The sequence below is a fragment of the Melanotaenia boesemani genome, chromosome 2, assembly GCF_017639745.1.
Source record: "Melanotaenia boesemani isolate fMelBoe1 chromosome 2, fMelBoe1.pri, whole genome shotgun sequence".
Lineage (NCBI taxonomy): Eukaryota > Metazoa > Chordata > Actinopteri > Atheriniformes > Melanotaeniidae > Melanotaenia > Melanotaenia boesemani.
In genome coordinates this window covers 31,847,902-31,870,894 of record NC_055683.1, presented here as the reverse complement: position 1 = coordinate 31,870,894, position 22,993 = coordinate 31,847,902, and the positions used below count along the sequence as shown (strand labels likewise).

The 22,993-nt window shown below is 40.5% G+C and overlaps 2 protein-coding genes across 4 annotated transcripts; both read right to left on the bottom strand.

Moving 5' to 3' along the window:
• Positions 1 to 1,771: 1,771 nt before the first annotated feature.
• Positions 1,772 to 16,531, bottom strand: eftud2 (elongation factor Tu GTP binding domain containing 2). Its single transcript, XM_041999386.1, has 28 exons — positions 16,377 to 16,531; positions 15,644 to 15,759; positions 15,399 to 15,561; positions 14,625 to 14,703; positions 14,389 to 14,464; positions 14,187 to 14,252; positions 14,052 to 14,087; positions 13,808 to 13,898; positions 13,624 to 13,706; positions 13,348 to 13,514; positions 12,160 to 12,284; positions 12,024 to 12,087; positions 11,850 to 11,940; positions 11,618 to 11,753; positions 11,263 to 11,390; positions 10,815 to 11,008; positions 10,619 to 10,730; positions 10,395 to 10,535; positions 10,196 to 10,297; positions 9,407 to 9,489; positions 8,806 to 8,892; positions 7,865 to 7,991; positions 6,421 to 6,508; positions 6,182 to 6,300; positions 5,798 to 5,892; positions 5,563 to 5,716; positions 2,342 to 2,449; positions 1,772 to 2,255 (listed from the first exon to the last, which is right to left on the bottom strand). Exons 2-28 carry the CDS (start codon positions 15,746 to 15,748, stop codon positions 2,160 to 2,162), a joined length of 2,916 nt encoding a protein of 971 aa, XP_041855320.1. The 5' UTR covers positions 15,749 to 15,759; positions 16,377 to 16,531; the 3' UTR covers positions 1,772 to 2,159.
• A 2,577-nt stretch (positions 16,532 to 19,108) lies between these two features.
• phospho1 (phosphoethanolamine/phosphocholine phosphatase 1) lies at positions 19,109 to 22,187 on the bottom strand. 3 transcript variants are annotated; one of them, XM_041999421.1, is made up of 3 exons: positions 22,075 to 22,187; positions 21,473 to 21,551; positions 19,109 to 21,142 (listed from the first exon to the last, which is right to left on the bottom strand). In XM_041999421.1, the coding sequence occupies exon 3, from the start codon at positions 21,041 to 21,043 to the stop codon at positions 20,189 to 20,191; it is 855 nt and encodes a 284-aa protein (XP_041855355.1). In that variant the 5' UTR covers positions 21,044 to 21,142; positions 21,473 to 21,551; positions 22,075 to 22,187; the 3' UTR covers positions 19,109 to 20,188. The 3 variants fall into 3 exon arrangements, with proteins under 3 accessions (XP_041855355.1, XP_041855364.1, XP_041855373.1); XM_041999430.1 differs by having other exon boundaries at positions 19,109 to 20,994; positions 22,075 to 22,186; XM_041999439.1 differs by having other exon boundaries at positions 19,109 to 20,994; positions 21,484 to 21,551; positions 22,075 to 22,186.
• Positions 22,188 to 22,993: the final 806 nt, after the last annotated feature.

The window sequence follows — 22,993 nt, the reverse complement described above, 5'->3', positions numbered from 1 at the left end:
ATTAATGATTTGTGGCTATGTTTTTGCTATTAGCAGACAGTTTGTACGAAATAGCCTGACTGAACTCTCCATGCCTATAGCTGGAGATTCTAGAGGGAGAGATTTGCTCATGATGTTAGAAGGAAGAGACAAGTGTGACTGAGTCACAGACACATGGCAGAGCCAGAGTGGCAGAGAGACAGAACAAGATGAACAAAAGATACAAATAAATTGCAGAAAAAGGTGACAGACGAGGTGGTTGAGAGCAAATGTTGCTGTAAAGGAAGAGGATAAGGCCTGACTTGGAGGAGGGTGCCCAGAAACGGCCCTGTACCACAGCTTGCTCCTGTCTATATTTAGCGCAGGGACCACAGATTGTAAGAAGAGCTCTGGGCCTTGTGTTCAGACTGGCAAGGACTGCTGCCATCCATCTCAACACCCGGGGCCAGACACGATCTCTGCGCATGTGACCCTGTCTGAGTGCATGCTTACTTACCACATGTGCAAAGCTGATTACAGTACTTTAGATGTCTTCATAATGAAAATGTCAGGATGCAAACACTGAAGGCACCTGCATGTCGATACCTTGATCAGGGAAAAGCTGTTGCTGCACTTGTGCTCTTCTAATTGGTGCATTCGTGTTCAGAAATTCTTCAAACTCATTACTCCTTCCTGTCTGATTTGAAAAGGGCAGAACATCCCCATCACCGTCTATCTACATCTGCAGGAAAAAAAAAACTTGTCTTGTTGGAAAGGATTGACATTCAGTCCAAATGTCAAAAGACGCTCAAGCCATTTTTGACTCTTCCTGTTTGTGCTCTAACCTTCGCCTTCTCCACCTCCTCCAGGACTGTTAGAGGGACTGTCAGTAGTGATTGATGAAGAACTGAGTGATTCAGACACCAAAGTCTTCTGAAGGTGTCTTCAATCTATCCTGAAGTGTAGTTAAATGCTCTTCAGAGGGCTTATCCACTCAATATACAGCGCTACTGGCTCAAATGCTCTCACTCTGCAGGGTTTAATCGTTCACCAGGAACAGAAACTGTGGTCAGCTTGACACTGAATTACATTTCACAGTAAATAGCCCTTGTGGTACCACATCAGCAGCAAAAGTCACTTCTCTGCTGTGGGATTGGCTGGAGCATCACTTTAACACTAAACTTTTCATAAGCTAAAGCAGTTACATGCTGCAAACCCATCCAGTTAAGCTGCACAGGACAACCTATAAAACTGTAATCCAGATTTCAGAACCATGAAAAAGAAATCTTTGTATCTCATCTGTTGAGAAAGCAGACATCAGTTTGATCAAATGTTTCTATATTGCATGTATACAACTTCTAAAAATGTACAGAAAGTGTACATGATGGTGTAATTTAATTAAGTCACATTTTGTGGTTCATGTCTGTTAGATATATGTCAATAATCATACCTGGTCTAGTTTAATTTTTATTTTACAGCTTTACAAAAATAAGGACCGTATTTACTTATTTAATCCTGGAATTCCTCTTTTATATGCTGCAACATTCCTTTAATTATATTCGGCTACTTACCTCTCTGCCTGCCTTTAACCATCCAGCATCCTGTCTGTCAGTCACTGCCTACATCATGCTCAAACAGACTAACCAATCACTCAAACCATCAGTGAAGCTCCTGCTTTGCACTCATCTGCACAGTGAAGCAGCTTTCAGTCTGCTGAACTCAAGCCTTCCACCAAACACAAATTACATCCTGATCACAACTTTCAAAAGTTCTTCAACAATTTTGTTGGAGAGCAGCTACATTTACACCCGTCTTTAAATTCCAAACATCGTTTATTCACTTATGCCAGATCTAACATCCAAAGTCTTTTTCCCCAACTTCAAAGTTACGTTACAAAAACAATCATTTGTACATATAAAAATAAAAATACAAGACAATTGAGGAGCAACAACCTTCTTTAACAATTCTATATATTTGCATGTTTTTTTTAATCAAACTAATTGTGTGGTTTTTACCTGAACAGAGAGCAAGCTAATAAAACAGCTGTGTACATGTAAAAAACCTATTTATGACCTGAATCTATAAGAAAGAAAAAAAAAAAGAAGAATAAGGTTTTACTCCAAATATCCTGGTAAGAAGTCATATTAGCTGTTGAATATCCAGTGAAGGTGTTGGTGTTGTTTGTGGAGACTGTTGCGATCTCACATGGGATAATTAAGCACCACGTCTTGTTTTGCCAGCTCCAACAACATGGGATCGTCGAAGAACTTGCTGATGCTCACATCTTCACTTAGACCCTGTAGAGCAAACATCACATCATAAAGGCCACACAAAAAATTACAATCAGAAAAAATGGGGATAAAAAGGTGGGCAGAAGGCTCACCTTGCGCCTTCGGGTCTTTATCATGAACTCTCTGGCCAGGTGGGGCGCGGGCTGCGGCTCAAGAGGCCTGATTACAATACTCTTGTCCAGGGGATCACCAGGCACAATCTGAAAGGACCAGATATATTAGTAAAAACAGAAAGATAGAGTAAACAGCAGCAGCATTCCTGTTTTTATTCAGACGTGTAAATAGTACAAACAATCTGACAACATAAAACACATCAAACTTAGTGTTTAACAAGCTGAGTGGACATTTCTGATGGTGGCATCAGCCCTTCATTTAATATGTGATTCAGCTGCATGTCTGTCCCACTGTTACTGAGTCAGGAGTACGTCCATCATTGTGATGGAAAGAGTAATGTGCAAGTACAGTCACTCTTTCACATGTGGTCTACAGCAGCAATGCACTGTTTGCAGGTTGAGTCAGAATACACAGAACCATGCAGGTTTTTAAAGAGACCCACTAATTCAATAATTGTCGCAGCTCACAGCACAAAATTCACAAAAACAACTCAGTCAGGAATCTAACACATTCTGTAATTGGCAAGAAGAGAGGAAGAGATGATTTCTTATCTGAAATAAGTAGGGTAGAGGGGACTAAATAAGACTTTCCAAGCCTCAGGGAGAGATTTAAACCGGAGGAAAAGAGTAAAAACATAATCAATGGAGTGGCTGAAGCCCAATCAACAGATGGATGAGATCTGCTAGCAGCAGTAACTCAAACACTGTGCTGTTAGCATGCCAATACTGGCAGCGCATGATCAAACTAACAAGGGAGGCGCAGTATAGCCTCTTGAGTTTAATGGGGCAAACAGCACAGTTCAGGGACTCCTGTGTTATTCTTATTATCTGGGGCGGCTGAATCAATATGTGCTAGTAGGAATAATTTCTCTCAAAGATCAGAGCGGGGGAAAGGATTCAGAGTTGATTGTTATCTGGTACAGACTCTGCGGCTGCTCTTTAAAGAGTAATTTGTGCATAGATAGTCACGGTGATCTGTACTACATCCCAGGAGAGTTCTTTGGGAAAAGGGTACGCTTCTACAACGCAAGACTGTGAAATGTCAAGCTAAATTATCAGAATGATACGACATCAAAACTAATTAACATTTATGCTGATGTTACATAATTACAGCAAATGAAAATGTGTTCTGAAATTTCTTTTTTTAAAAAGTCTGTTTTCTATAAACTGCATGACCCTGATAGTGACACTGTACAAATGCTGTTAATACAACAAAACTCAACCTGTCGTGAGCAATTTTCATTAATTTTTCATGTCCCAAAGGATTACTACAGCCATGATACATCTTTTTTTTTTTTGCCTGGTTGTAGACACATAAATAATTGATGCTTGGTTTCTTGTTAGACACTCTAGTGTTTTCACCTCACGGGGACAAACCATAAGTTCGGAGGTTAAACGTGAAATATTTGCACTGCAAGGAAATGTCTTTTGGCTCGTACATTAATGTCTTTGCAGTCAAGTTTTAATCCACCCTAAGTCGAGTTAATTTTTCCTGACATTGCTCTGCAGAGTGCAGACACAAACACATGTCGGACAGAGCAGACAGAAGCACAAAACAGCTAGATAACGCTTAAAAAGTCATGACTCAACAATCCCCTTTACTCCCCATCAAAAATGGTTTAACCATAGTGGCAGACTTGCACGGGCTGGTTACTCTGCAGCTCAAGATGCCACAACTGCGTGAGAAAGTGAGCAAAGAAACGTGACAGTGTTTGCGCATGCAAGTGTACGGGTGACAGAAAGATTTAATAAGTAAAACAAAAGAAGCTGATTGCTGTTTCAAGGTGTTGACTCATCACAGCGCAACACACGAAAGTATGCAGACAGGAAACTGGTTAAAGCGGGTTACAGCAGCCATATATTTACTTGCTTTGACTTTTATAAATGCTCTGATGATCCTAGATTTTTTTTTTTACATTTTCAGCTGTTAAAACATCATAACATACATGCGATTTAATATAGTCAGATATTTCTTTTATTTAAGGTACCTACACATTTTCCATTTACCAACTCCAAATTCTTCCAGACTCAAATTTGCTGATTTTTTCGGGGCCAATTTTAACAACAAATCACAATAATGTTCATTAAATGGTTCTTAATTCCAGTGGTGAATGCATATTTTATATTCTGACCATGTATGTAATTATGATTCCAAATATTTGCCTGAAGACTAGTTGGAAGTTCTCTAGGTCAGTATTTTATTCAAGCTGCAACGTTAAAACAGTAAGTACACAAACAAGTGCAGCGTATATTGCTGTTAACTATGAATAACTTACGTTGGATTTTTGTTTGCCCTTATATGTTTAGTCTCTTTAATAAATAAGAACTGAAACTCATGTTGAATTACATTATAATTATTTAATTTTGAGAATTAAAAATGACTCAAATTTAAATATTCAAATTTTAACAGCATCTTTACAGCCTCTAAGAGCGTTGAGTTTCTCTGACACGGAGAACATGGGACATGTTTCCTGCTCAAAAGAACTTGAGAAACCACATTAATATTAACAGAGAACCCTAATATTTTAATCATACATTTTTTCCAATGGTGGACAATTGGTTTTCAAATTTTAGTCATGTGGGCCTGCATAATGTACGTAGGTTCTCGGACAGTGACTCCAAGTCAAAAACCAAGATGACAATAGACCATATTCGTAATCTTTGCATATGTCACTTGTGCAAGCTCGCAACTAGACAATCGCACAAATCCAGGCTGTTCGCTGGTGTTTCTTCATGGGAAACCGGTAAAAACCCATTCCCTGTTCGCAGGCCTTCTCATCTTAACAATTTGAACAGTCAAATACACAGTAATTGTCTGGAATTGCTCAAATGACCTTGGTAAAGACAGACCCACTGCATATTGACGGCTTAGCTTTCTGATCGGCAGAAGCAGTTAGGAGCATGCGCGAGTGACGTTTCATCCATGGCTATGAAATTGAAGTCAAGGTTTTAAAATGGTAAATAAAACTAAGCTCAGTGAAACACATTCTGCTCATTTATTCAATAACCGATTTATATATATTTTTAAATATAAATTTCATTATTTAATCTTTATATAGTAGAATAACCAAAATACACAATGTTTTTCAAAATCTCCTTTATCCATACCAGGAAAAAAGGAGAGTTTGAGAAACTGTTTGAATCCCTGGATTAGGTCAAATTTGCTGACATAAAAGCAGCTCTGAGTCCATAAATTTTACCTGCCAGTGGTGGAACACAGACAGAGCAAAGGCCTGACCCTGAGTGTGTGTACGAAGGTCCGTCTCAAAGCCAAAGGAGTCGATGGCGGGGATGAAAGCCTTAATTGTGTACAGTGGAGAGCCAGGAATAGGTGCATCCTGAGTGACATGACCCCTGATAGATAACAAACACAATATTAAAAAAAAGTTAAATTTCTGTTGATATTAATATTTTTAGCAACATTGACATACAAACCTTCTTCGAGCCAACACTGTGTAGACTGCAGATACACAATCGGCAGGAGCCTGAACTTCTACAAAGTAATATGGCTCCATCAGCCTCGGAGTGGCCTGGGACAAAAGAGACACTTTTACATTAAAGCAGGGACAAAAGCCTGGAGAAACAACATGGCATTCATGTAGACCTGCTGATGGATTTATGACAAAAGCTGTGAGCCAAAGAGGATGAGGACAGAAGCCAAAATCAGGACAGAAAAAAAAAAAGAGTTCTCAATTAAAAATAAGGTACATCAGCAAAATTCCCAACTATAATCAAGGTAATGGAATGTTCTAAACAGTGTGGATTAAAGCAGAATCCGGAAGAGCTGATGTCAGATAAGAGGCGGGAGAATGATCTCACCATGAGAAAAGCAGAGTACACCACTCTCCTGGCTGTAGGGATAACTTGACCTCCTCCTCTGTGGAGAGGCTCCTGAGCGATAACAGCGTCCAGGATTTTAAACTTGACATTCCTGATGGCTGAGGGCAGCAAAAAGACTCAGTAATGCAACACTGATGAGGAAAATCCATTTTCCTTTTGAACATCCATAGAAAAGATATATCTATTTGGCAAAAACAGCTATGGAAGAGAGGACTTACGCTCATCACACAGAGGTCCCTCCCTGGTGCCCCACTGGAAGCCCTGGACGATGCTGTCTTTGACTGAACCAAGCAGCGCCTTGTCCACCTGTAAACAGAATGTAAACATTTAACAGCCTTTAAGACGTGGTTGTTCCCTGATAAGACACTTCAGAACAGTGGCCTGTGAATCTGTAAATAACAGCCACTTTGATAACCCTTTAATTCTCTTTATTAACTGAATAAAGAGGGAAAAAGTTCCAGTCTTGAACAAACAATGCATCCCCTTTTGTTGTTGGAGTACTTGGTAAAACAACTTATGCCTCACCATTTCTGTAAATGCTGGTGTAAGAGAGACGTACAGACAGAGTGATATCATCAACATGTAATTAGCTAAATAAACATTGCAATCAAGCACAAACAGGAGTGAAATATAACTATCAGACTAGACATTGGTTCATTATTTCATTCTCAGGTTTCTGCTGTAAGAAACTCATTTTGGACCGTCCCTGACATCCTTCCTAAAGACTGTCAGTGTTTCCGGAAATCTAATTTCACTAATTAATGTGACTTGTATCAGTTTAGTGGAAGATCAATGTAACTCTGCATGTAGCCTTATCATGCATTAGCTTTAAAATGGCTTTTCCATCGATCCCACGTTCTACACAAGACGCTGGGTTGGCCGGCTTTGTCTTATCTACCTTCCCAAAGTACATGTTCCGCATCATAATGAAAACTATTGCATACTATTAATAAGCATTTACATCCCGACTTCTATTTGTTGCTTCCTGATTTATCTTTATAAATAAGTGCATAAGATATTATCAAAAGCAAAGACTAGTCAAAAAGTTTTCATATTCAACAACTAGACCATTAAAAGTGCTTCACAAAAAACAAACTTTATTAAAACAAATGCACATTTCAAAATTTAAAAAAAGAAAAAAAAAAAAAAAAAACAGTGAAAGATACTGTAAAAAATTTTTTTAAATCAACTACATGCAGTGGTCACCGGTGAAGTCTGAAGAACTGATTTAAAAGAAGAAAGCATTGATGTTCTTTGTGAGTGTTTTTCCACATATATGCAGTTTGCTCTGTACCTGAAGCCAGAGGCTTTTCTAATTTACAGTTTCCACTTTAAATCTAGCACTGTTCGTGCTAAATGTAACTTTATTTGCTGGTTTGATATAAATAAAAAAATTCTGTCATATTGCAGAAGTTAACAATTTACATCAATGTGTAGTTTAAGGGGTGAAAATGATTAGCTGATAATCCATCTTAAGATAAATAAGGGAGCAAGTCATTCAATTAACACTTATATTACTGTAAAAAAAAGAAACACTCTTCCACAGCAGCTCATTTAGTTTTTTTACTGTCAGTTCAAACAGCCACTGCAGAAATAAAAAACTTAAGAATAAACCACTCACCAGGCTAACACCTGCTTAGCTTGCGACTTAGAAATACTGACCTCAGACGGCAGTGTGTCATCTACAAGAATGTTTGGTCCCGTTGTGTCCGGTCCAAAGGCCCAGATAGACCTGGCAGCCAGCAGATCCCAGTCATACTTGGTCTGGAAAAACTCTCCCAGCTTCTTCCTGCCAGGAGGAAACAGACACGACACCAGTTGGGACAAAGTGTGCATAGCGTGTCAGCTGAAACATTAAGAAGATTGGCTGATTGAGGGGGGCAGAGGGGTTAATGGAAGAGGAGGAGTAGTGCTTGAAGTGTGTCGCTCCTGTGCTGGCACCGCTGGGTCCAGATGGCCTCACAGACAGAAAGCTTGTATTGAGCAGGAAAAGGACTCGAGCATGCTCTTCATACAAGAGGCACAGGAAAATTCATGCATGCTTTTAGTGCTATTACTGTGAGTGAGCTAATCAATATGCCAAGGTGAGTTTTTTTTTTTTTTTTTTTTTTATAACAAGGGACATTTTACATTACACACAGACGGCTGTTCTTTACATTGCTTAAAAATTCCTAATAAAAATATATTGTATACAGTGATATTACTTTTATGTTTTTACAATTTCTTAACTTTTGGGGTAAACTGCAATACCCAGCTTTTCCCTCTATCTGACACTGCTAAATGAAAATTGATGGTAGGCTCCTCAGAGAGCGCACACCTATAGATTTAGGAGCAACGTCGCATGTCCAATAACTACTTTTAAAATGACTCTTTCAGCCTGGAGATTTTTTTATATCCCTCTACCTTCAATGATGACAGCATTTAATTAAAGAACCAATCATCGTTCTTAACTGCCTGCTCATTTATCCTTGTAAAGTATTAAATGAGAATGAATAGTCAGTAAGGCACAGAAATGTGGAGAAATTAATAAGGTGGCATCAAAGTAAAATGGCCCTGTCTGACATGAAAGGCACATTATACTGCCACAATCTTCATTACCGTACCTGTTCCATGTGATCTGCACCACTTCGTTCTCTATGTCCTCAGCAAGTCCCTTTTCCAAGGGCTCAGCAATCATGGTGATCTTATTCCTGTCGATCACATCACACAGCTGTCAATCACTCATGGGGAGACACTCAGCCAGAGGGAAGGACAGACTCACAGAAACCCCAGACAGTGAGAGATTCTCTGAACCAACGCTCTGAATAACAGTTTGTCAAAAACGTTCAAGAAAAGTCTGTGAAGTTGTAAATGACTGGGCCAAAACAAATACAGCTTAATCTAAATCGCAATTTTTCCCCAAGTGAAATGAGATCACAAATCTAAGTCTCAGTTTCTTAACATAAACATTTAGATACTCGAGTATACATTTATAAATTCATTACTGAAAAGTTGCTGTCGTAACTGAACAAATAATTACAAATAAAATGCTAGACTTAAACATCTCTTGTAACAAAGAGGGTCATGAATAAATAAAAAAAAGGTCTTTAATCTATTTTTTTCTTTCATTGTGCAGTCCTGTGTGATGTAGCGCAGTAAGCACATAAAATTGTATATCATGTACTTTTATCTAGTATATAAATAGATGAATATTATATTACAAACTTTTTGTTCGGGGTCTCAGCAAAGCACTTAAGTGATGATGTCTCCACCACCGTTTCACAGAAAGTCACAACTGGGTCGGCAACCTGTGGCCAAAGACAAGCAAAACAACAAAAACAAATCAATGCTTCAGTCAAACGTATTTATTTCCTTGTTTAAGAGGTAAGTAGGTAAAGAGACTAGACTAGGAAGTGCTGTATGAATGGGAGGGTGACTGGGTGCTTTAGGTGCTCAACAAGACTAAGAAATGCCGTTTATTTACCATCTTTGTGGAAAAAAACACACCACTTTCATACTTATGAATTATTATAAAAGAGAAAGGCATTTTATACTGAATAAGATTATTTTATTTGGGGTGGTTTTGGTAGTTAGCACCGTGGCCTCATAGCAAGAAGGTCGCTGGTTCGAGCCTGGGGGGAGGTTTTAACAATGGCATTTCTGTGTGGAGTTTGCATGTTCTCCCAGTGTGTGCGTGGGTACTCTCCGGGTACTCCGGCTTCCTCCCACTGTCCAGAGACATGCATGTTAGGTTCAATGATGATGCTAAATTCTCCCTAAGAGTGAGTGTGACTGGTTGTTTGTCTCTCTGTTGGCCCAGTGATAGACTGGCGACCAGTCCAGGATGTACCCTGCCTCTCCCCTGCAAATTGCTGGGCTGAACTGGACTAAGTGGTGTAGAAAATGGATGGACGGATGAATATTACTAATTTAGTGGAACTATTGTTTTTGTGTAATAGTATTTTTCAAAGTTAATCCACACTTACCAAATGCACATAAAGCAACTAAACTTACCTTAATGTCAATCTCAGAATACATCTTCCGCAAGTCATGCATGACGCAGTCCAGGTAAAGCTCTCCTGTCCCTAAGATAACGTGCTCTCCAGACTCCTCCACCTGAAACAAAAGCAGTTACTTAATATTTCAGTAATTTAATGTAAGACTTCTTAAATAAATCTGTTCTCAGTCCAGGCTGAGCTGTGCAGGGATGTACCTTTGTGGTAAGAGATGGGTAGCTCTTGTTGACCTTCCTCAGGCCATCCAACATTTTCGGCAGCTCTGACGGGTTGACTGGCTCCACTGCAATCTTGATAACTGAAGCTGTGTTGAACTTCAACGGCCTGAAAATCTGAGCCTGGCAGAGAAAATGAAACCTGTAAGCCTTCATCTAGTTCATGTTTCTAAGGATAACAGAGGTATTTCTCATTGATTTCTCACCTCCTCGTTCCCCCTGGGTTCTGTGATTGTGGCGGTCTTCACGATTGGCTGGTCGCAACCCTCAATGAGAACCCAATTACCAGCAGGCACTCGATTCACTTCAATTTGGTATCTTAGAGTGTTAAAAACTGGATTTTAATAAACAAATATTGATTTCTGGTTCTTCAAACACAGCAAAGCAAACACCACAGCATACCTAGCAACAGAGATCCAGAGACGACCCACAGTGCAGACCTGGGAGTCTTCCTCATCTTCCAGAGTGTAGTTCTCGCCTAACACCTTGACGGGCTGACCTGCCTGAATAGTCCCACTCAGCACCCTGCCAAACGCATGGAACTGAACCCCATCCTCTGTGCTGTACATCTTAGTGGTGTGGCACATCAGTGGACCCTTAGGATGAGACACATGACAACAGCAGGGGAAAGGGGTAACAGAGAAATAGAAAACAAATTAAGTAAGTAAGAAAGAAGTATGTTTTTCAGCTTCTTCAAACTGTTTAGTAAGCATTTTGGTTTTATCTTCAATACCAGCTGGGAGAATATTACAGACTTCCACTTTGAAGAGATTGCAGCTGTGAACAGTTACTGTTTTCTTCTCACCACCCAATAAAAGGAACACATCCAATACACCTCCATTAAACTCACATCAGGATCACACTCAGCCATGGCTTCACCCAAATCTGAGTCGAGACCTCCAGTGTAAGTGTGCTCTATCTTTGTCCTGGCGCCCTCTTGTGGTGATGGGATGTGTTGCACACACATATCCACAAAACCTGTAGGGAGCACATCAAGGATCAGTGCGTGATGTACAACAGGTTCATAGCTTTTGCTAAAAGGATAGTCAATTATCTCCAACATCCTGACATCTATCAGGAGTGAATAAAGCAAACAGTCTGTGCAGCATTTTTACTACTATATTTATCTGATAGTGACGCCAAGTTGTATAATATCTTAAATGCATCAATGACATAAATTGCAGACTCATACTAAATAGCCATACCAGTGAACTCTCCAAAGAATCTGTTACAGACGAGCCTGAGCAGGGGTCTAATGTTCAGCTTCAGTTCCTCTTTCGTAAGGTGGATACCAAGCTCATCCAAAACTCGAGGGAGAGATGTGTCCACATCCCCAACCACCTAAACACCAAGAGGATTTGAAGAAGGATTACACACTGAGCAAGTTTAGCGTGAGCCTGATGGAGGTACAGTACTGAGCTGCCTGACATGTCTAACCTGTGAGAGAATCTTGTAGAGAGGCTCCAGGACAAATTCCACAAAGCTGCGCTGAGAGTTGCTGCTGGGAGCTTTCTTTGTGAACTTGCGACTAAACACAGAACACAGTTATGGAGTGAGGATGAAAATGAAGAGAACAGTTTCACATCTAATGTTATCTTACTGGATACTCACGTTTTTGGATTGAAATAAATGTCTCCCCAGAGCCTCTTTGCAAACTCATTATAGTTTATGTCGCCTACAAATAGAGAAAGTAAACATTATACAAACTGTAGTGTTTTTATAGTGGCTTACTTATGAGTTATCTCACCAAAGGTGTCTGCGTAGATCTTTGCAAAAGACCCCAGGGTGAAACAGATACTGTACTGAGAGCTGGCAAAACACACATTTCCAAGGAGAGGAGACACCACCAGGTTCTCATCTGTGGAATATGTGCTGAAAAGAAAGACAAAAGACCAACTTCAGTGGCATGTATGTTGGATTTTGTCGCAAGAAGAAGTGCATTCACACCAGAATAGTCCAGGGGACTCGGTTCGATTAGGCAGGGGATTCCAAATTCCTTTGTTTTGCTTTCACACTGCACTTTACTCCAGCGGACCAAACCGCCTGGACGTTACGTTGTTACATCAACTGTTGGTGAGGAGCTGCATTAACAAAACAACCAATGACCAAAAGAGAAGAAAACTGGACTCACTGATTGGCCAGGGCTGAAAACGGTTTTGTCACTGCAAGTAAACAATGGTGTAATTATAAATGTATGCAGTCTAGGGCTTTTTATTTTTACTTTGGTGTTAATATCTAAGGAGGTTTTCACAAGAAACTGTCCAGTATGAGCAGCATAAGGGGCAACCAGCTATCCGACATGTTGCACTGTGACGTGTCCTACGTTACATCCTCTCTTTGATTCAATGGATGGTCCACTTGTTTTCACACTGTCAGTGAACCACCCCAAACCGAGAGTCCCAGTTTTCAAGCAGACCAGTATTCGCTTTGGTCTGCACCAGAGTACAAATGTGCGTTTACACTGTTTCAACGAACAGTCCTGTCTGTGGAAGCGGACTGGGGTTCGTTTAATGTGGACCATGTGTGAAAGGGCCCTAATAGTAAAATTACTTCCAATAAAGCATAAAGCCCATCTTACTACTCAGTATATTGTTACATCTTGTTATTTCTTTGACTTTTTTACTTCTTATTATCTCCAATGGAGCTGTCACAAAAGAATTCCCCCTGGAGAATAAACCCTTGAAATCTGACCATGACAGAAGTTGCTGCTTTCCTGCTCTGCTCACGTCTTCCCTCCCCCTCACGGGCAATTTTGTGATGTCCCATATATCAATGAAAAGCTCGGCTTCTCAGTTTTCGGAATCATTAGGAAGTATGTCAGAAGCTTAAATGATTGAGGAATTATTGTAATTTGAATGTCGCATGTCACTTTCTGCCATGGTTGGATATAAATCAGCCTCTCCACACACCCAAAGACTCTCACTTCCAGGCTTACCTGAGCAAACCATTAACCTCATCCACAATGTGGCGAAGTTTATAATAAGCATCTGTTGGAGGCAGTTTGAGCTCCACAATGAGCCGATCCACCTTGTTGATGCAGATGGTGATCGCCATGCGCTCCTGAACTGCATGTTTTATCAGACGCTCTGTGTTCAGCATCACCTGCATAGAGATAAGCAAAGGTCTACGTCAAGAGGACAACTGAAGAATACCAGAGTATATGTGCAGGAATTTAAAGCTGGTTAGAGAGGACAACTAGACAAAGACTCACCCCTTCTGCTGCATCTATAAAGAGGACAACGCCATCTGAGATCCTCATTCCAGATGTGACTTCATCAGAGAAGTTCACATGACCTTTGAAGGAGATTAAATACTTTATGTAAATTTTTTTTGTCATTCTCTGGATGGAAAATATATGCAGTTAGTAAGCAAGGCATCCAGCTGAAATACAACACCTGGTGTATCCATGATGTTAAAAAGGTAGGATTTTCCTCTGGAGTCAGGCAGGACCATTGTGACAGGAGTGCTTTTGATGCCAACTCCTCTCTATGAAAAAAAACACCAGATATAAGCTAAAGAAGCATGACCAAGTAAAACATGCAAATGAAACCATGTAACCATGAAACTAAAAATATTATGTTACAGCAATAATGCATTTTAAGGTTCACCGTTATGCCAAAGATCAACATAGCTACTCACCTCCTGCTCAGTAAAGAGGATGTCTGTGTATCGGAGCTGAAAAAGTTTCACATCATGTTGGTCTCGGCAGGTTTACTCATAAAATTTAAGCGTAATCAAGTGAAAAGATACTAAATTACTGTAGATAATACTCACATCCACATCATCCCTCTTCCTTATTTCTGGGTGTGTCTGCTCAATCAGGCAGTCCACAAAACAAGTCTGAAAAGAGCAAACAGATTAATTAGATGCCAGTATATATGATTTTAATCCTTTTAAATTCTTCAAATTTCAAATATGTTCTGCTGGGAAAAACACCACAGAGGGCTATAAAAGAGAATGAGGCATAAGCGCTAACCTTGCCATGGTGAAGGTGACCACAGAGGGTGACGTTACGGATCAGTTCAGGACCATCCATCAGGTCTGCAAGAAATCTGCCAGAAGGATATCACAACTTTAAAAAGTTGGTTTTTACCAATAACATTTATCACCCACAATCAGCTGCACCAGCGTCAACATTAGTATCTTTCTATTTGTATTTCTTAAGAATCTGACTTACATCATTATAAACAACACTCCACACAGATTACTCACTCCATGTCGTAAACAGTGGCAGGTAATTCCTGTTCCATCAAAGTGAACTTCCTGTGCTTCACAGGCTTGATAATGGGTTCTACAAAGATTAGGAAAAGCACTAGTTATTATGTGTTTACTGAAAAAAGTATGCACATAAAGCACTATGAGCTGATTTTTAAATGTTAGATAATTTAACTAGTTAACAGAATATTTAGTCACTTATACATGTAAATATAAATATAGATATATAAATATATCTCTCGGTATAAAGTTGAAGCACTAAATAAAGATAAAAGAAAAAAAAGAATGATTTGTAAAAGGTTTTATAATTTGCATTTTATATAGGACCTAAAATATACAGCAAAAAAAAAATCACTGAGACTGGTGGAAATTATTGTCAGAACATCCACTTAAAGCTCTTTTCTTTTAGTTACTCTTTCTTAGATTAGGCAGACTGGATGCCAATACTGGCTTTACTTTTCTATAGTAGTGACATTCCAAATATTTAATTGGTCGTCATAATCCCAGCCATTAAAATAGGCAGATCTTAGCTTTAGCAAGACCTTTCTGCAATTGCAGTACTAGATTTCTGGTTAAGAGGCAGCACACTGACTGTCAAACACACACACACACACACACACACACACAGATCTTTTTTTTTTTTTTTAAGTAAAAAGGTTCTTTGAAATTAAGCACAGGCTTCAGTGTCTTTAAGATGGGCAGCTGGAAAAAACAAGCAAACGAATGGCACAATTTTTTCCATGTCCTTGTTTTACTTTAAATGTTTCAAACCTGTAAGAGGCTGTGTGTCCTCCTCCTGCACAATAGTTTCCACCTCTGGCCCATAAACCTCTTCGGCTGTTGGGTAGTACTTCTTGTCCTCGTGCAAGACCACCTCCATGCCTGGGACATCATCATCTGCATCAGCAGGCTCATCGTCGTCATCTTCATCACCCTGCATATAAATACTAGGTGTGCATGGAAAGCCTAAACAAACTTGAGTGCAATATGGTTATAATTGTAAATTGTAAGTGTACCTCATCAACATCCCTGTCTTCTGCTTCCAGGTCATCTTCATCATCATCGGAGTCCAGCTCTGGACCAACGTAATTCCCAAACTCATCGTACAGATCTGCCTCCATTTTGTAGAATACTGGATAAAGAATTAAATGTTTATAAATAATACCATTTTGGTAGATGCCGTTTTGGCAAATATATGATAGCAAACATAATTTAATCTAAAATATAAAGGTTTAGTTACGAGTTGACAATGTTTTACCAATTTATAGGTACAGTTGTCACTTTACATACATACATCTTCACCGTTTGCCAAAATATTTTTTCAGACATATAAAGACAACATGCTTATGCTTTCACTCAATGTGCACCAATAATTTTCCTTATTTACACATATTCTTAGCAAAGAACAAAAGAACAATATTCTTACATTAGGTTTTTGTAAATACCGGTGAGGGCTAATAGCAAGTAAACATACATAGCAAGTAACGCTAACACCGGGCGGCAGTCAATTGAGCTTTCTTTAATTAGCTTTGTATTAGGGATAGGGAGTGAATTCTGTGGACAGAGAATCGCTCTGACCAAAAAGTGCAACAACATTAACAGCTCTTCTTACTGACTAGCCACAAACTAGCATAATAGCAGACTACCAAGCTAAAGAATGAATGGATTGAACGCGACGTTTGCGTTACGTAGTTGTTCAGACACGCTCGCTTACTGTATATAAAACTTCCATTTTGATAATGCGCTTACCTGTATTCTGTTATAAAGTAGTCAGTATATATAAATGCTCATACAATACAGAAAAAAATGGTTTGCAAACATAGGACAAATAATTATTCAAACAGCGCCATGCGCATCGGATGTTACTTCCGCGCTTCTTCTTCGTCTTCTTCCTTTAGTTTAAGGAAAAAAGATTAATTCAAAACCTGACTATCGCCCCCTAGTGGCTGGGCGTATCACTGCCTCAATTCAAATATTGGGCAAATACACTGCTCAAAAAATAAAGGAAACACTAAAATAACACATCCTAGATCTGAATGAATGAAATATTCTTATTAAACACATTGTTCTTTACATAGTTGAATGTGCTGACAACAAAATCACACAAAAATTATCAATGGAAATCAAATTTACACGCTCAAAATTAAAGTGGAAAAAAGCACTACAGGCTGATCCAACTTTGATGTAATGTCCTTAAAAAGTCAAAATGAGGCTCATTAGTGTGTGTGGCCTCCACGTGCCTGTATGACTTCCCTACAATGCCTGGGCATTCTCCTGATGAGGTGGTCTCCTGAGGGATCTCCTCCCAGACCTGGACTAAAGCATCTGCCAACTTCTGGACAGTCTGTGGTGCAACGTGGAGTTGGTGGATGGAGCGAGACCCAGATGTGCTCAGTTGGATTCAGGTCTGGGGAACGAGCAGGCCAGTCCATAGCATCAATGCCTTCGTCTTACAGGAACTGCTGACATACTCCAGCCACATGAGGTCTAGGATTGTCTTGCATTAGGAGGAACCCAGGGCCAAACGCACCAGCATATGGTCTCACAAAGGGTCTGAGGATCTCAACTTGGTACCTAATGGCAGTCAGGCTACCTCTGAAGAGTACATGGAGGGCTGTGTGCCCCCCCCCCCCCCCCAAAGAAATGCCACCCCACACCATTACTGACCCACTGCCAAACTGGTCATGCTGGAGGATGTTGCAGGCAGCAGAACGTTCTCCACGGCGTCTCCAGACTGTCAAATCTGTCACATGTGCTCAGTGTGAACCTGCTTTCATCTGTGAAGAGCACAGGGCGCCAGTGGCGAAGTTGCCAATCTTGGTGTTCTCTGGCACATGCCAAACGTCCTGCACGGTGTTGGGCTGTAAGCACAACCCCCACCTGTGGACGCCGGGCCCTCATACCACCCTCATGGAGTCTGTTCTTTCACTTTGAGCAGATACATGCACATTTGTGGCCTGCTGGAGGTCATTTTGCAGGGCTCTGGCAGTGCTCCTCCTGTTCCTCCTTGCACAAAGGTGGAGGTAGCAGTCCTGCTGCTGGATTGTTGCTCTGCTACAGCCTCCTCCACGTCTCCTGATGTACTGGCCTGTCTCCTGGTAGCGCCTCCATGTTCTGGACACTACGCTGACAGACACAGCAAACCTTCTTGCCACAGCTCACATTGATGAGCCATCCTGGATGAGCTGCACTACCTGAGCCACTTGTATGGGTTGTAGAGTCCATCTCATGCTACCACTAGAGTGAAAGCACCGCCAGCATTCAACAGCAACCAAAACATCAGCCAGAAAGCATAGGAACTGAGAAGTGGTCTATGGTCACCACCTGCAGAACCACTTCTTTATTTGGGGTGTCTTGCTAATTGCCTATAATTTCCACCTGTTGTCTATTCCATTTGTACAACAGCACTGATCGATTGTCAATCAGTGTTTCTTACAAAGTGGACAGTTTGATTTAACAGAAGTGGGATTTACTTTGAATTACATTGTGTCTTTATTTTTTGAGCAGTATATATATATATATATATATTGAGAGAGAGAGAGAGAGAGAGAGAGAGAGAGAGAGAGAGAGAGAGAGAGAGAGAGAGAGAGAGAGAGAGATTCATTGATAGATTTTGTGACATTTTTTTGTGACATTTTCACAATTCAGTTTCATTTGAATTTAATTTAAAGCTTTAGTTAACCCATAACTATGAGTGCTTTCACGTCCCTGGATGTTGAATTACCAGTGACTGTACAAACAGGAGTTGTCATTGTGCTCCATTGGCCACAGTGATTTTCCTTTCAAAGTTAAAAGGGAAAAATAATATAACCGATATATTAATAATATAAAAATTAAACCTTTAATATCGTGATTCGTGGTTTAAATGCATAATTTGCACCTGCTTGTAAGCTAGAATGAAAGCTATTCATTCAAAACATTAAACCTGTAGTTACACCATAAAACCACGAGATGGCGTTAAAAACTATTGACTGTATGTAGCAATACAGAATATATAAAGCAGAATCTATGGTACTGAAAAAACTAACACCTCAGGAAACTAGCAATGCTATGTAAGAGTTCCCATGATATTACAACCTGATGAAAATTAACTTCATTAGCTTCTAGTCCACTTAATATCTGCTCTAGTGTGATGTTATTATTATTTATACTTTTATGACGACCTATTATGCGCTACTATGGAACTAGACCAAAGCCGTACAATTTGTGCAGGACTTGCTACACATGATCAATACATTATGAATATACATGTTGATGTAATAGGTAGATATAGATAGACAGACAGACAGACAGACAGACAGACAGACAGACAGACAGATAGATAGATAGATAGATAGATAGATAGATAGATAGATAGATAGATAGATAGATAGATAGATAGATAGATAGATAGATAGATAGATAGATGTGTGTGTCTCGTGGTACCATGATTGATCATTGATTCACATGGTTGTTGATTGATAATTCAGACAGAGACAATGTTTCAGTTTATGGCTTTATTCCTGCTGGTGTTATTTTTCAGTAGGCCAAGCCTACACAGAAAAGGCTCAGCAAACAAACAAAAAAAACAACAACATCCAAAAAACAACAAACAAAAACAATAGGCCTACACCAAGAGACAGACTACTTGATACATAAAATATATATTCCTGAACGAGACAGACTTAGAGCCATAAGACTACAAAAAAGTGTAGTGTGGTCTGTTTCAATGCCCATTGCATTTAGATGGCAGTGTAACTGATTTAATTTATTGAGACCAATTTAACATTTTACAAAAAAAAAAAAAAAAAAAAAAAAAGTGCTGTTTACAAGAAAACACTCAAACTTGTTTTTCATGAGCAATCAAACTGACCGCTAACCTCTTGGAAAAGTAATGGGCTCAACTGCAAGAGTTAATCATAGAGAAAACTCGCTGACCTTGTAACAGTATAGGCTAATATTTTACGATAGAATCTGATTATCATAAAACGATCTGTTTTACCTTTAAAAATCTAATATTACATTAAATTTATATTTGAACTGACCCAGATTTTCACTTTGGGTCACGGTTCAGGGGCCCATGATTAGCTTCATCTTGTTTGTGGAGTAACTTCCGCACCAAACTATGGGAAGATGGTGGCCTGAGGCACGTGCAGGTTTGACGCAATTAGCTTTAAGTATACAGACAGTTCTTATTGCCTTAACCCTTTATTAGGCAAATGTTTGTGTACTTCATTGGACATGGCATCAGAACCGCAATGAGTTCTCCACACCAATCACCAACGATCAGGCTACATCCCAGAAACTTCACTGAGATCGGTCTTCAGCATAAAGAATGGAGAGAACTGTTAGTAGTACAGACCACTTACTGCTGCATAACTTTGTATACAAGTTTTAAAGTATTGTAATATCTTCCAATATTACATTAACACTCATTTAAGATTGAAAATTTAAATTTCAGATATTTCAATGAATGCCCGATAAAGGGTTAAACAATAGTTTCAGGGACTATTTTACCTGAGAAAATATCTTAAAGTGTCAACTGTCTGCTATAACGCCCTCGTGCTCCCCTCTGTGACCCCCTATTCTGCCACCAACTTCCTCAGCCGCTGCACTACATCCTCCCCGGTGGCCCAGGGCACCGTGACTGCTTTGAACTCCCCAGGCATGGCTTCGTGGGTCTCCGTAATGAGCCGGTGCATAGGGAAGTCCCTTCGTGGGAAGGCCACGTCTCGGGGCCCGAGAGAGAGGGCAGGGCAGAAGTCGTTGGCTCCATCCCCCACGTAGAAGATCCTTTGGTACGGACGGCCCCGCTCCTGCGTCCTGCGCGTCACGTAGTCCCTGACGATCACCTGCTTGCACATGTTGTCGGGACACCGTGGGCAGTCGTGGGAGTGTAAAGGCCGCAGCACCAGCCGTCCGTCCTTGTTGAAGGTTGCCGGGTTGGTGAAGATCCGGTGGAAGAGCTGGCGGGCCCCCGCGCGCCGAAGCCAGGACTCAATGAAGAATGTGTTGGCGTCGGACACCAGCACCACCTCAAAGTCCTGCGCGGGTCGGGTGCGAAGGAACTGGAAGAGGGTGAGCATGCCGGGGGATGCAGGTATCTTCTCCATGATGCCGCGTAGGTCGCTCTCTGTCACGCCCTGTTCTGCCAGGTATGCCAGCACGCGCTGCATGTACTCATTGTAACGACCGGGGCGGTAGGTGTCCTTCAGCCAGCCGGGGAGGTGTTGACCCGGGGCGGCCTGCACCACCATGTCATCGCTGGTTTCATCCACGATCGTCTCGTCGAAGTCAAAGAAGATGATGAAGCGCTTGTCTGAGGAGATGTGGGCTGAATGGGAGGCCATAATCTCTGAGCGCCTGGACCTGTGAGGTTCCTCCTCGCCTGGGGGATGAGGTGGGACATAACAGCAGGTGAAGATTGATTCCCCCATGACTTACACACCTGCTAATGTTGCCAAGTGGCATCAAATCTGCGCTTCAGCATCCCACGCAATGCAGGCCACTGTAAGGTGGAGGCAGTGGAGGACGCTCTGTGAAACATCATTAAAAAAACAGAGGAGGATTTGGTGTTTAGAGTGGAGGAAAAACAGAATAACACCTTTAATGTGATAGATTATTGATTATTTGAATAATCTATTAAGAAAGCAAAACAGCCAACCAGCCTTTTCAGAGACCATTTCCACCTACTGAAGCTTTGAGAAAAAAAAAGTTTGAGCACCTTTTACAAAAGCTGATGGTCATTTACACAGCATAACTGAACAATATGAATACATTGTTAGTCAAATGTGAGCATCATGCAGATATTGCAAGCATACTAGCGAATTTAAACGAAAGAAGGGGGAAAATATCAGGTTACTTACCTGGGATTGTCCTTTATGCCAGCAATGGTTAAACTCTTCCAAAACGGAACCAGCCTTCAAGCTGTGCGGCTGGCTGCGCCTGCATTGGGCATGAAAACACAATAAATGCAGAGCTATAAGACAACAGCAAGATATCACTGTGCGTTTTAATAAAACCGTCACTCACAAAAACAATTAAGCAAAGGTCAGTGGGCATCTCAAATGAAGCGATTATAATTTACTAACACAACGGAGTTTTGTCACACAGTGTAGCTACACTGTTTATAGCCTATATGGAGAAAACTGAAAGTTCCATTTAGTATTTAGCTGTCAGAAAAAAATGTTAAAGTGTCAGTGTCATTCTCCGGCCTATTACTGAATAACAGCAGCTATATGAGCTTTAATGGTGTCTGTAAAACGAACAACTAACCAGTTTAAGGTTTGAAGAAAGAAAAACAGATGAGTTCCTAAACAACTTGTCAAACTGCCACCCTTATAGGCTCTCTGCAGCTAAAACCATTTGTTATAAATAACTAGCCTAGAGCACCAATTTATAGTCTAGAACAAATTTGGACTTTTATTTATTTATTTATTTTAAAGAAGAAGAAGAAATACACATTTACCACCGGTGCTGGTTCCGATCCCCGGTGTTGGTCAGGTCCGATCCAGTCTCAGAGAGCAGAGGAGGCAGAATTTCACCGACGCTTCACGCACTTTTATGCTCCACTCAAATCCACCGGAGCCTCCGTGAACGCGCCCGCGCCTCAAAGCCCGCCCATTTAATAGCGGTTCCCTGCGCGCACCCGCAACAAGACTCAAAGTAAAACGGACTGTTCTGTTTCCAGAATGCATTCCAGGAATTTACAGTTAAGTAAATGTATCAGCATTTATTCTTATTTCACGTGATCTTCAGGCTGAATACAGCCATAACATGCTGTACCAAAGAAGCATTTATGAAAGGAGAAATCCTGGAAAAAATCACTTCTGGTTGTGTTTTTCCCAGTTTTCTCATTTTTTTCTTAGGAAAACGGTGAATTTAAGTCAAGTAAAGCTATTCACGTATTTTTACCCAGATTATCCAAAAGAACAATTAAAAGATACACAGACATTTGCACATTTCTTCAACATGATCTGGATTTTGTTTGTGTGACAAGCACAGCATGAAAACACAGAGTGATGGGTACTGTTTCATATTTGAAGGGAATATTAGAATAAAAATCCAAATCAATAAGCAGGAGTGATGTTTAAACCTAAACCCAGGCTGTGTTTCAGTTTATTAACTACACTGAAACATTAGCATCACAGCAAGAGAGCGGCTGCTCATTTCTCCACCAGATCTTGATAAACCCTGCAAGTACACAATTAATGATCCACAAAGCAGCAACTTTCAGAGGAGCAAACACGTCTGAAAAACATGATGTGAATCCCTCCTCTCTTTATCTGCCTGCCGACAGACGCAGCCTCCTCCCTCTCCTACACCACAAGGCATAATGACTAACAGCTGGGGAGGCCGACTATTTTCAAACCCAAATGGGAATGGAG

Excerpts from the sequence above, each read along its gene's own strand:
- eftud2 (XM_041999386.1), bottom strand. The coding sequence starts at position 15,748 with ATGGAGGCAGATCTGTACGATGAGTTTGGGAATTACGTTGGTCCAGAG. Across the intron at positions 14,704-15,398 it reads GGACACACAGCCTCTTACAG|AACCCATTATCAAGCCTGTG; the intron begins GTTTGAAACATT and ends TAATCTTTGTAG. Across the intron at positions 13,515-13,623 it reads TTATAGATGCAGCAGAAGGG|GTGATGCTGAACACAGAGCG; the intron begins GTGAGTCTTTGT and ends ATCTCTATGCAG.
- phospho1 (XM_041999421.1), bottom strand. The coding sequence starts at position 21,043 with ATGGGGGAATCAATCTTCACCTGCTGTTATGTCCCACCTCATCCCCCA.